At 43.2% G+C, this 12,368-nt stretch overlaps 1 protein-coding gene across 2 annotated transcripts in view; it reads right to left on the bottom strand.

Moving 5' to 3' along the window:
• The window catches only part of WDR37 (WD repeat domain 37), a 75,424-nt gene that overhangs the window by 54,384 nt on the left and 8,672 nt on the right, over positions 1–12,368 (bottom strand). Inside the window, exons 1-2 of one of the 2 annotated variants that reach the window (XM_019530781.1) lie at positions 9,277–9,898; positions 6,024–6,201 (exon numbers count right to left, since the gene is read on the bottom strand). In XM_019530781.1, coding sequence (XP_019386326.1) covers positions 6,024–6,161 — 138 coding nt within the window. In that variant the 5' untranslated portion in view covers positions 6,162–6,201; positions 9,277–9,898. Of the gene's footprint in view, positions 1–6,023; positions 6,202–9,276; positions 9,899–12,368 lie in introns of those variants that run through there. The other variant, XM_019530771.1, reaches the window with a different exon arrangement.

Raw genomic sequence — 12,368 nt, 5'->3', positions numbered from 1 at the left:
GTGCGGAAGATAAAATGTTTTTTACAAGCAACAGCAACTGAATTCAGTTAGAGGAGCAGCAAACAATACTGATAAGCAAAAACATTAGTCATCACAAATCACAGAGACTAAAGCAATACTGGACATTAGCTGCAGAAAGGAAAAAAAAATGGTTATATTCATTAAAATAATCATAATAATAAATAAAATTAATCTTGCCACCAAACAAAAAGCATTGACTGGATAACCCCACATATGTGCCTCCTATAGTCAAATAGACTATACCAGTGGTATGCAGTCAACCTGTCAGTGCAACATAACAGATTTATTATAATTACTTTATATGACAAAAATTTGCTAATAGTACTTAAGGTTGTATCTTTTTAAACTGGTGGTGCGCAATCTGTCAGATTGAGAACCACTGATCTAAGGAACTAGTTAATCACCTTTCACATCATTTGTCTGCTTAGCTTTAAACAATTTCAAATTTTATAAAATACTTTATATTGGAGAACATACCCTTTCCTAAAGGGATGCTTTATGAAAGCCTGGAATATAAGTTAATCAATTAAAGCAGCAGCTATTAACCTGAATTTTTTTTAAACAGTGTACATGGACTATACAAAAACCAGCAATAGAGAAATGTCAAAGCTAAATTAACCATTTCCATTTCAAAGAGCTATTAAACAATAACTCTGTATACCAAGATACGATAAGATCTCTTACCCAGACAGAGACAGCTTTTAAAGCATACCTTCAAAGCCAACGAAGCAGCTTTTTAAGCAAGTAAAATTATTTATTTAAACTGATGTTAGCCCACCTAAAGTTCAGATTCAACAAAAATCTGGGATGCTATGGAAGCAGAGGGAACATAAACATGTTACAGAACACTTACCAATGTGTCCTTATTGTTATTCCCCTTATTAAATTCATATTCAAGAACAAGCCCACTCCTTCACAAAGTCTTATACATAAATTAGTGTTTTAATATAATGACATTTATGAATGAACATATAGATCAGGGGTGGGCAAAATGGTGCATCTGGCCAGTAGCTGGACTCCATTTCCTAGCAGCCCCTGCCCGTGTGGCTGGGGCCAGTTTCTATGGAAACCCCAGAAGAAGCCCTGCTGTTATAGAGCAAGGCTGGGGTTTCTGTGGAGACCAGCAATGGCAGGGTACATGGCAGGGCGCAGAGCTGCTCCAAAGCACGGCAGGGCAGGGATGTGCAGGCTGCTGATCACGGCTTTGCCCTAGCTCCGGATCATGTTGTCACTGCGGCGAGATCCCAGCCTGGCCCCGGAACAGCTCTGTGCCCCGCCACGTGCCCCAACAGCAGGGGCAGTGCTAGGGGAGAGTTTGGGGAGGGCACAGCCATGCCAAAATTCCCCACAGCCCCCTGTAGCCACCCCTCCCAGCAGCACTACTGCCACCTGGCCCATACAGGCAGTGGCAGCTGAGCCTGCCCCACTGCTGCCCCCCCGTACAGCCCTCCCTCAACATCCCCCCACCCCATCAGGAAGAGGCTGGTGCTGCTGCTGCCTGTCAACACTGCTGGGGCCGGTCTCCACGGAAACACTGACCCCACACTATCACAGCCTGGCTGCTGCTGGGGTCTCTATGGAAACTGGCCCCAACCACACAGGCAGGGGCTGTTGGGAAATAGAGTCCACCGCTCAGTGGATCTGGCCCACAGGCCAGACTTGGCCTGTTCCCAATATAGATATTTACAGGTTAAAAAAAAGTGCAGGTTCCTTTAAATTACTTTGTTGCAGAGCACGCAGGTGCCCTGCTCCTTAGGGCAGAAACAGCTAGGAAGAGATCCCTAGCAGCAAGTAAGGAGCCCAGCTGCTAGTTACCAGGGCAGCCAGAGTTAAAGAGGCACAGATGCTGGTTGCTAGAGCAACTGCTGTGGGACAGCTGACCAGAAGGGGGTAGGGCCTAACCTATACATATAAACCCAGGCTAAGGCCAGGGAGGCAGTTCCCTGCCAGCAGCCATAGGGGTGGGAACGGTACTGGAGTGAGAAAAGGAAGAGGCCAGGATGCACGGGCAGTTGTTACAGGTGAGAGGGAGAAACACTGTGACAGGCTTGAATGTGGTTCTAGCCAGATGGCTTGAATTTATGCTGCAGCCAAGGGGCTTGAGTTTGTGTTGATGGTTTACTGTTTACAACTGGAGAACCAGGTGAGGCTATTAGGGATTGGAGGAGACCTCATAACGGCTCCACGGTAACGTGGGGACCCCAGCGCCAAAGAGGGTGCAGCATTCAGGGGTGCACTGACCAAGAAGGGGATTGAAGAATTGGAGGCCAGGTAAGGCTGAGGCCACCTAAGCCCTGCGCGGGTTCGAGACCCCAAGGAGGAGAGTTGGGGCCAGGCATGGCTACAGCTACCTGAGCCCCAAGGCTGTGGTAATCCCAGAGCAAAGGGGGCAGCACGAAGGGACTGCAGAAAGCCAGAGCACCTGTGGGGCACAGTTGTGAGACAAGGGTCATGGACAGCCCAAGCGCCAGAGAGGACACAGAGAGCCAGACAGACCAAACAACGTCTGGGATATTCAGCAAGGTTTGCAGCATTGTACAGGGGCAGCTGGAGCCACATGCAGCCCATAAGGCTGGGGTGCATTGAGTCACACAATACAGAACAGGGGCCAGGATGCAACAGAGCACCATGTCCAAGGGGACAAAAAAGGCAGCCTCCCTTCCTGATTTTTTATATACAAAATGTGGCAGGCAAGAATGAGGATGCTTTAACGCAAACTTGGCAAGGTAGGGGGCACTAGGGGAGATCACGGCCGCCCCTAGGGCCCCACACCATGACGTGCATGTTACCCAAATTACTAAAAAAAAAATAAGTAAGTAGTTACCCAAAGTCAAAATGAGTAACTAATGTTTTTAAGAAATTCTTGCCACTTGAGCAAAATGAAGCAATTAAATTTCTCTGTTCAGCGTGGTTTCACAGAGGGCTTAGAAAATCAGAAATTTTTCCTTCAGACTACAGATGGGTTGTTTCCTTTCCTTCCCTTCCCTTCCCCTCCCCAATATAATCTTGTTCTTAGTATTTCAAACCATTTCTCCTCAGTAATTCAATTAGAAGTTTTGTATTTACTTTACCAAGTGTACATCAAGTAGTATGCAGCAGTAGTCTATTTTTAATTAAACATTATCAATTCCTGTTTAATTGCATCACTTCCACCCAACCATTTTCTTATAAGTTCTACCCACAATTATACTGGGATAGTATTACAGGAAGCATTCAATTAAAAAAATTATAATTTCAGGTTGCATCTGCTACTAAAACACCAAGGAGGTAATTTACGACGACACCCAAGGTCTGGATGTTGTCATTCGCTGCATTGCCTCAAGTGAAATGCACTTAAATCCTAGTTATCCTCACGCATTTAAAAAAGAACAAATTAAAACCAGATTATCTTATACCATGTTTAAGTAGACATCACTTAAGCCAAGTACAGACATTCAAAAAGCCCTTGGTGGAAGTACTATATCAAACTTACAGCACTTTAAGTTAGAGTGGGAACGAAGTGAACAGACATTCACGATTCAGTGGCGGGGAGGGGAGGGCTGGTATCTGCCTGAACTTACCAAGGCCAGCAAGCAGGAAGCGCACCTGCACATTTCTCCAGAAGCTGCCACAACAGCCTCTCCCCAGTCCCACCCTCCTAACTAGCAACTATCAGCAGCAGCTAGGGAGGGGGAACAGAATCACTCCCAACCATGAAGGCCCCACCACAGCTTGCTGGGACTGGAGTTGGGTGGGGGCTGGAACAAGTCCAAGTCTGCCTGGCAGGAGGGCTCCTTTCCCCAGCCTCTTGACAGCTGCTGCCAAGATTTGCAGCATGGGGCTTCTTGGGCTAGTATTCCATCCAGCTGGGAACTGGAACTGGGAGCCTCCCTGCCATGCAAAGCCAGCATGCTCCTACCCACCCCCGCAAGCCAACAAGCTATGAGGGGCCCTCACAGCAAGGGGCCTCCCTTCCCTACTATCCCACAAGCCTCCTAACAATGGCCAGAGCTGCAGGACAGGGCTGCCCAGACCAGCATTTTGCTGTGCCAGAAACTGGGGTCAAGGTGGGGTGGAAACAGAGCCTCTCTGCCACACAGCTCTAGCCTGGCCCCCACCAAGACCTGATCCCACAAGCTTGGTTGGGCAGCAAGTGTGGGGCAGAAGATGCACAAGAACTCCGTTTCTCCATCCCCCTACCCCCATCTCAGCCAGCTACGCAGGGAGGAAATAAACCCTTTTCTTGTCTCCACTGTGCAACCTAAAGGACATGACTGCGCCAGTGTTCGCCTAGAGCATATGAGCACACCAGGACTAGCAAGCCACCCAATGGAGGGGCCCCTGAGATGGTGGCAGACTGTGACCTACACTGAAGCATGATGGATGTAGTAGTACAGACATTGAAAAAAGTGCTCTAGTCTGAAGCATGTTAGTCTAATACCACATCCATCGAAGGTTAAATCAGGGTGGGATCCAACTTTTTTTAAGCAGTTTAAGTGCTTAATGCATGTTAAGCGTAACAGCTGTACCTAGCCTTAAGGTCATTATTGTTAGAAAGGAAAATTACAATGCCCTTTTCCTATTACTAACTTCCTATATATAATAATAGACATTAACTTTGTTCAAGTTCCTTGCATACCAATTATTCCAAATTTTCACTAATGAACAAAAGTCAACTTTAGCCTTAGCCCTCAGAGATTCACACAATATTTAAAAGGTGCACCAACATATCAGTCACACATCGGATCAGCACTGACAAAAGGAAAATTAACATTATCAGCCATTGGCCACTGCATGCTCCCCTGGGGGAGGCATGGTGGGGCTACATGTCCTCTGGATTTGTGTGCAGGATGAGGGTAGGCACCCCACTGCAGGCTCAGGGCCAGGGGCTGTAAGACTCTTCCGTGCAATGGAGCTGAGCCAGGACTGGGCAGTGGCACCAGTGCAGGGCTCCCGAGGGAAAGAAAGCATAGCAGAGTGACCCAAGAAGGGACCGGGGAGGGGAGGGGGTGTCTAGGGGAGCTATAGCCACCAAAAAATTCCATGTAATCCACTCCCAGCGCTGCCACCACCTGCCCCACATCCAGCCCCCACACTGGAAAGAGGCTAGCACACACTGGAAAGAGGCAGCCCCGGGTCCCAAGTCTGCAGCCCATCCTTGCCCTGTGCACAAATCCAGGGGGGCACCCACCCCTCCTATGCCTCCCCCCAGGGGTATACACAGCCACAGAGAGTGCCTCCACACCCCATAACCCTCCATGACCCCTGGACAAGCCACTGGAGGCTTCATCCTGCTCCTAGCCCTGCGGTCCCATTTACCACCCTGACTGAGCAGCACCTGCCACAGACTCAGCCCCACTCCCTCCTTCACCATGGGGGAATTGACATGCACTCCCAGTACCCCTTCCCCCCTCCCACAGACTTAGACAGGACACTGCTCTCCAACCTGCCAGACTGCATTCCTGTAAAATCAGCTATCAGATTAGTATCAGCTGATATGTTTGTTAATAACTGGCTATCAGTATTGGCAAAAATCACCCTTAATTATATTCAGTACTAAAGATCTAGATTTAACCAATGCAGTTGCCTAATGCAGTCACAAACACTTGCATTTATTTCAGACAAAGGATTTTTCCAATACTGATCTGGACTACTAGCCAAGCAGTTATCAAGAACAGCAACCAAAGTTTGCATGTTACCTGATGGGCCACTACCAAGACTACCAAGTGAAAGTGTCTTCTTTTCAGAGGGGCAGAGCATCCTCGTTTCCCCCCCCACCTCTCACCTCAGCCCTCTTTCTACAGATATTATGGGGAAAAGAGTTAAAAAAAAGGTGGGATGCATCAATGAACAAACTGAATAGCTTCAACAAAACTATAAAAGCAGTCAACAAAACAGTATACTACTTTTCACATGCACCAAATATACACTGTACTCTTCTCTCCAGCCCCACCTGTCTATTACACTGGTTATTTGTAAAGTGTTAAAAGATAAAGATTAAACTTCAGTTCATGTTGGCTTACCTGCCCTTCCAACATGTCTCTTTGCAATCCTGCCCGTTCTTGCTCGGAACTGTTGGTTCTTCGTATAGAAAGACTGTGCGATTTGCGCTTCTGCTTTGCTTGGCGAGCAGTTGCACAACTTCCACTTTCTGTGGGCATTACTTCAAAAAGATACCTTCACAGAGGCTCCTATGATAAACTAAGGACAAGTAGCAAGCATTACAATGTGCATTACCTAATAGGTCAAATTAAAAACACTTCTTTGAATGGAAACATTTAGGTCTACTGAATTCTAATTTTGTTTAACTTCTATTAAACCCTTCCAGGAAGGAAGGATTTCTAGTAGTTACTACTGTAATTTAAATACAATTAATCTGTATAGGTTTAGGCATGTGTATGCAGCTATACAATTATATAAGCAGAAAAATCACACTACACTGCACTTTTCCACTTAGCTACTAACCCTTGGCAAAAAAGGAAAATTTCAATACCTCGTGCTTATTAAGCTTTTTTTTAATACAACCCATGATAGCCCCAAAATGCTTCCAGGAAATTAATAATTTGTACTTTTTTTTCACTGAACCACATGCAAAGGTAAAACTCAGCTGGAAAATGAAAGTACAGGGACATGGTAAATGAGGGACACTGTCAGGTTAGAAATATGTGCCGATATTTATGTTTAATATACATTATTTCATGAACTTACAAGCCTTTACCAAATGTTGCTAATAATTTAGATCACAAATTTACATTTAGGTTTTTACAATAACATGTATAATGAAATTAGACTTGTCAGTTTAACTTTTGCTTACAGCTAATTTCATGTTCAATAATTATTTTAAATTATACACATATGAGGTTTTATAAAGCTGTTTAGGTCACCTGACAGTATCTCCAGCTAATGTTACCATGCTCCCCTAGTTTACCACTACATTCCTGAGTTTGTTTAATTTAGTGCGTAAGTGTTCATTGCTGTCAAAATCTTGATTTTGAACAACATCCAGAAATTAGAATACCATAGGGATTTTTTAATTTCAGTTGATTATAAGTTTATAGACATTTAGTTTCATCCCAGTTTCACTAAAGAAAAATTCAAATGTTTTAAGTTCTTAATTTAAATTTTGGTTGAAGATACCACAATGAGATAAACTGAAAAGATTCATTCTCCAGCATTAATGATTTCTGAAACAGTGACCACAGCCCAGAGAATAACTGAAGCAGCCTGCAGAGAAATAGGACAGCAGAGTTGGCAAAGCTAATAAGGCAACTGAGCTTCCTAAAGAAGTTAATCAGAGGAAAATTAAATTAAATCCATGGTCATCCCCATTCTAACATTTGCTAACAAATTAGATCTTAAGCTAGGAATGAGCACCATTGCTATTTACAAGTTTGCATGTTAACTCATTTGATATTTCAGCTCTTTGAAATCCTAGGTTATCAAATCTCATACAGCCAAGGACAAAAGTGATTTACTGAAAAGTACTGTGGCCTTTACAGATTATGGCCTTCAAATTGCCTTGATCTTTTATAAATAAAGGAGCCAAAGTGTCAAAAGGGGGGATGAAGGAAAGAAGCTAATTTTACTTTAAGCTCGAATGTTTCCCTCTCACACTCCGTTCTTGAATTCATGTTGAATCATCTAAGTTTTAGGAGTCCCACTAAACTATGAAACAAAAATCTATGCTGAACTTAATATTCAAACCCAGGAAGCTTGCAGCATTCTCTAAAATGCTCCTATTCAGCCTGACCATATCTCTTAGGTCCCAGTGCTATGACAATTTTACCTGTAGTTTATGGAGGTATAACTAGGTGTAGAAAAACATTTAATACACGAAAGAGGGCAAGAACTCCAACCAGCCAATCTCTCTCATTTCACCCAACTTTCTTTTTTTTTAATAATTTATGGCAAAAATAAACTAGCTAGATATAAAATAAAGCTAGGATTCAAATAACAAACATGATCATCCAACAAGTTATTTTTGTCAGCTTTAGATATTACAATGAGTACCCTATTGTTCTTAGTTATGAGGTCCATAATTAGGAAACTGCGTCCCAGTGCCAATTATCATATGCTTCTGTTTTAAGTCTAGGGTTAGAGCAGACTCTGAAAGTCCCTCTGTTCTCTATCTTCTGACCCATCTTCCTGCTTCTAACATCTACATCAATTTTTAAGATATTATTTCATTCTCAGCATCCCCTATGTAGAACTTAATACTATTTCCTATACCTGCCATAAAAATATACCTATGAACAAGGAGGTCCAAACAGGTGCCCCGAAGTTAAAATTCAGAATCTAGTATACCAAATATCTGCCCTTCAGTATGCATTACCATGTCTATACTGTATATAGTCAAGCTAAATATATATCTGCCATTGTGTTGCACATCATTTCATTTTGGCATGCCTTGCCAGACTCCTTTAAAATGGATGTTTCAAATCCCCACTAATTCCAATTCTTGTATTATTCTAGCATCTGTGTAACAGTACGCTCCACAATAAAAATGATCAAGAAAAAAATAAATTTCACTTAAAGGGACACAGTCAAATGCAAGGGAAAAGGGAAAATAAAACCCCTCTCCTCCATGTGAAAAGACTGCATATTCTTGTTACGCTTAATAATTCAAAGCTGAGTATTTAAATGAAAATACTTAATTCAATCCATCCACTTGACAGCTTTCTACCTGGTGTTAGTTTCACTGATGATCAGCTGCAATCTTTTTCATGCACCAGTATAACCACATCACTCATGCACTATTCTGGAGAGAGCTCACATGCACACTCTTCCCCAGGCCCTACAAGAGTGTATATACTAGTACACAGCTGTAGCAAAGCTTAAACTGAAGAGGCAGCAGGCAGGCATGTGCAGAGAGGAAGGAGAGGAGGAACTGAAGGACATAGCTTAAGTTCCTCAATGGCTGTTCTCAAACCCATCCAAAAAAAATTTTAAGCTTCAGCAGAAAAGAAAAAATACAAGCTTTTAAAATTAGGGATCAGAATTTTAAGAGCAATACTATTGAATTTTGTTAGTTAATTCATACTAATTAAAGTTGACAGTGTCCCTTTAAATACAAGCACCAAAACATTTCCAAATTTCTAAAAATGATTTGTTGATCCAAAAGGATGTTGTGATTAAACATTAAAATGACTGATTTGCTGAAGTGTAAACATCACAAAACAGATCCTTGGCAATATGATGGTACAGGATGGGTAGGTGCTCATTTCTGGCATACCTGGAATCCCTTATTATGTAAGGTTTTCAAACAGTGAAAATTACCTGTCCAGAATATCAGTGTCATGTTACATATCCTATGAAAACCATATTAAATATTGATTAGTGAAACAGTCAGTATACAAGCCAGTCAAGTTTTTTACATTTTCAATTCAAATCTTTAGTAATTAGAGCATGCCAGACTTAAAAAAACAAACAAACAAGTTAATACTAGTTGCCATATATGATCCAAATATAAACAAGGAAGAGTAGCAAAAAAAAAATAAAACGGACTTTATATTCCCACATTATATAGTTAATTCGATGAAGTTCTTACTCAGGGAGGGATGTCAGTGGCTTCTGAAGACAACCATATTCTCTTCTCCTGCTGATCAGACTACCAACAGGATGTCAAGTCACAAGGGACAGAAGATCCCCATATCTCATAAGGCAAGCTGGTTCCAAACCAAACTGAATGGCCCAAAGCAAACCGCTAACAGTAAAAGAAGGCAGCTCAAAATACTTTCAGAACAGAGAAATAGGGACTGATACAATACTATTCAACTGTATTCTGCAAAATGCAACAAGAACATCAGCAAGCAAATACTGTAAAAATAAGTATATTGTGTTCTGTCTGGAAGATTGGAAAGGTACAGGTGCTAAAATAAGTATTTTCCCCACAATGATTTGTCTAAGCCTTGACAAAATAATTTGCTACCAATCAAAAAAAAGGGACAAATGCTTTACGCTCCAGAGAACAGCCTATATTGTGAATCACTGCTATTCTTTAAAAGCAGTTACAAGCACATTTTTTTAGAATGTGTGAAATTAGAACTTTATCACCTACCTTTCTGTAACACCCTACCATATATTAAATCAAAGTAAATATTGCATGAAATCAGCAATAGACAACATATTTGGATAACAGATTCCCACTGTGCTTTAACAGATTACAAGGAGGAAACATTTCTAAGCAAAACTGCAAACACTAATATTACTAGCTCAGAAAGTAATGCAGTAAAGCAATCAGCCAGCCAAGTCTACCTGTATGTTTCTTGCCTCTTGGTCAACCTGCAAAAGCACATTGTGTAACAAAAGGAAAATAACGGTCACAATACTCCTGAGGCTGAAAGCCAGAGAAGAAATCTGTTTTAGGAAGTGTCGGAGAGCAGACAGAATGAGGAGAGCTCTGCATTTCCTTTTTTGTCCATTAGGGACGATACGCAAAAGCTCAGAAAAATACAACCATAAATAAAAGCTCAGAGACAGGGAGCCTGCCATAAAATATGAGACAGGGAGGTCGTAAGCACCCTTCAGCAAGATCTCTTACCTAAGAGAAGTTCATTTTTCCCAATTCCTGCTCCCTTTTATGTAGTCTTCAGCAACTGTGATAGTTAATATTTAAAGAGTGATTTTCAAAACCAGGTCCCATGGGGCTTGTGTCCCATGAACTAGCAGTCTTAAGTCTCCTAAGTACTTCAAAAAATCAATTTTTAAAAACATCAAGTTTCTGAACAGTATTTAACTATGCAGTGCATAACAATATGACAGTTACTTATTATTACAATAATTGTCCTTCTGCAAAAAAGTAAAGTTGCATAAAATATAGTAATATCATACACCTTAAAATCAGGGTATTTTCCGACAATAACTTGGAGAAGGTAAGCGATTAATTACTTGGTAAGCAATTCATTTTATGATTGAGCTATAATCAATAGATTTATCTGTAGTTTAGATAGCAATATGGTCACTTATGTCAGTACAGATCTAAGAAATGTTGGAAAACAATGCAAATTATTAAAAGGCTATTGCTTCCATTTTGAGGTCCTCTACAAACAAAAAATTGTCAAAAATGCTGAGTACTCAATTCCCATGCACACCGGTATTAAACTGGGGGGGGAGGCAGGACACAAAAATGCCCAACTAGCCTATTCAGCAGGAAATTATTTTCTCTTCCAGATAGGTACATACAATAACATGTTATACCAGTAGTCACCAAACAGTTGATCACGATCAACTGGTCGATCTCCGAGACTCAGTGTCACTCGGAGGCTGGGGGACTGATCCCCACCCCCCAGCCCAGCACATGGGGAGGAAAGGGTCAGTGGCCAGATCGAGGCCCTCACAATGAAGGAGGGAGTGGGGCAGATGCAGGAGCAAGGAGCAGTGAGGTGAGGCCCTGGGGCCAGGGGGAACTGAGATGAGGGTATGTGTGCCCCCACATCTGCATGCGGGGCGGGGCAGGGCAGGCTGTCACTGTGGGCTGGGGCTGTGCCTGTGCCAGGCTCTTCCTGGAGGGGGCTGGACCACACTGTGCTCAGGGTGGGTGACAGTGCTGGGAGGGGGAGGATGGCTACAGCCCTCCTCCCAGCACTGGTGCCCACCCCAAGCACAGCTAGGCACAGCCCTCTCCCCCACAATGGGAAAGAGCCAGGCACGGCTCTGGCCCCAGCCCAAAATGGCAGCCTGAGCCCCGATCTGTACACTGAGGAGCTCCTGCCACTGGAGCCCATAGTCCAGTACTGCATTCAGGAATGACCCACTGCCATGTGCAACCCACCACCAGGCGGGCAGGGGTCCAGGCTTAGCCCAGCAGGGGGAGCACCCCTGCACGCAGCCCTGGATGAGCCAGTTGTCCCCGCACTGGGCCCAGCATGGGCCTGACACCAGGTACTTCCTACTGCCGGGTGGACAGAAGATGAGACGGGGCGTGGTAGATGGGGGTGGGGACAGTGATATGCCTGTGCCCTGCCTCTGCCCTCACTTGCAAGCCCCTGCCCTGGGCGGGGCGGGCAGGAGGTCGCATGGCAGCGCGGTAGATCCCGAGTTGTCCCTTTACTTCAAAAAGTGATCTTCTCTTTAAAAAGCTTGGAATACACTATGTTATACAGATTATTGCAGAAGCAATGCTAAAAGCTAAGAATAGCAATCGTGGTCAAATATTGTATAATCTAGTTCTCAGAGTTGTTACAGCACTAGCTTGGTTTCAACACGTATTGCAGCATATTTATTTAGAAAAAAAATATGGATTATAATACCTGCAATTGAAATTTCAACTTTACACACACAACTGATGGTGTTTAACACCGAAAAATGCAAGGTTCTCCACCTTGGGAGGAAAAACCTGCAGCATCCTTATAGGCTCGGCAGTGCTACAT

This window comes from Crocodylus porosus, unplaced genomic scaffold (assembly GCF_001723895.1).
Source record: "Crocodylus porosus isolate Cpor-Errol unplaced genomic scaffold, CroPor_comp1, whole genome shotgun sequence".
Classification (NCBI taxonomy): Eukaryota; Metazoa; Chordata; order Crocodylia; family Crocodylidae; genus Crocodylus; species Crocodylus porosus.
Note: the sequence above shows the minus strand (reverse complement) of the source record. Positions and strands in the feature narration are given on the sequence as shown.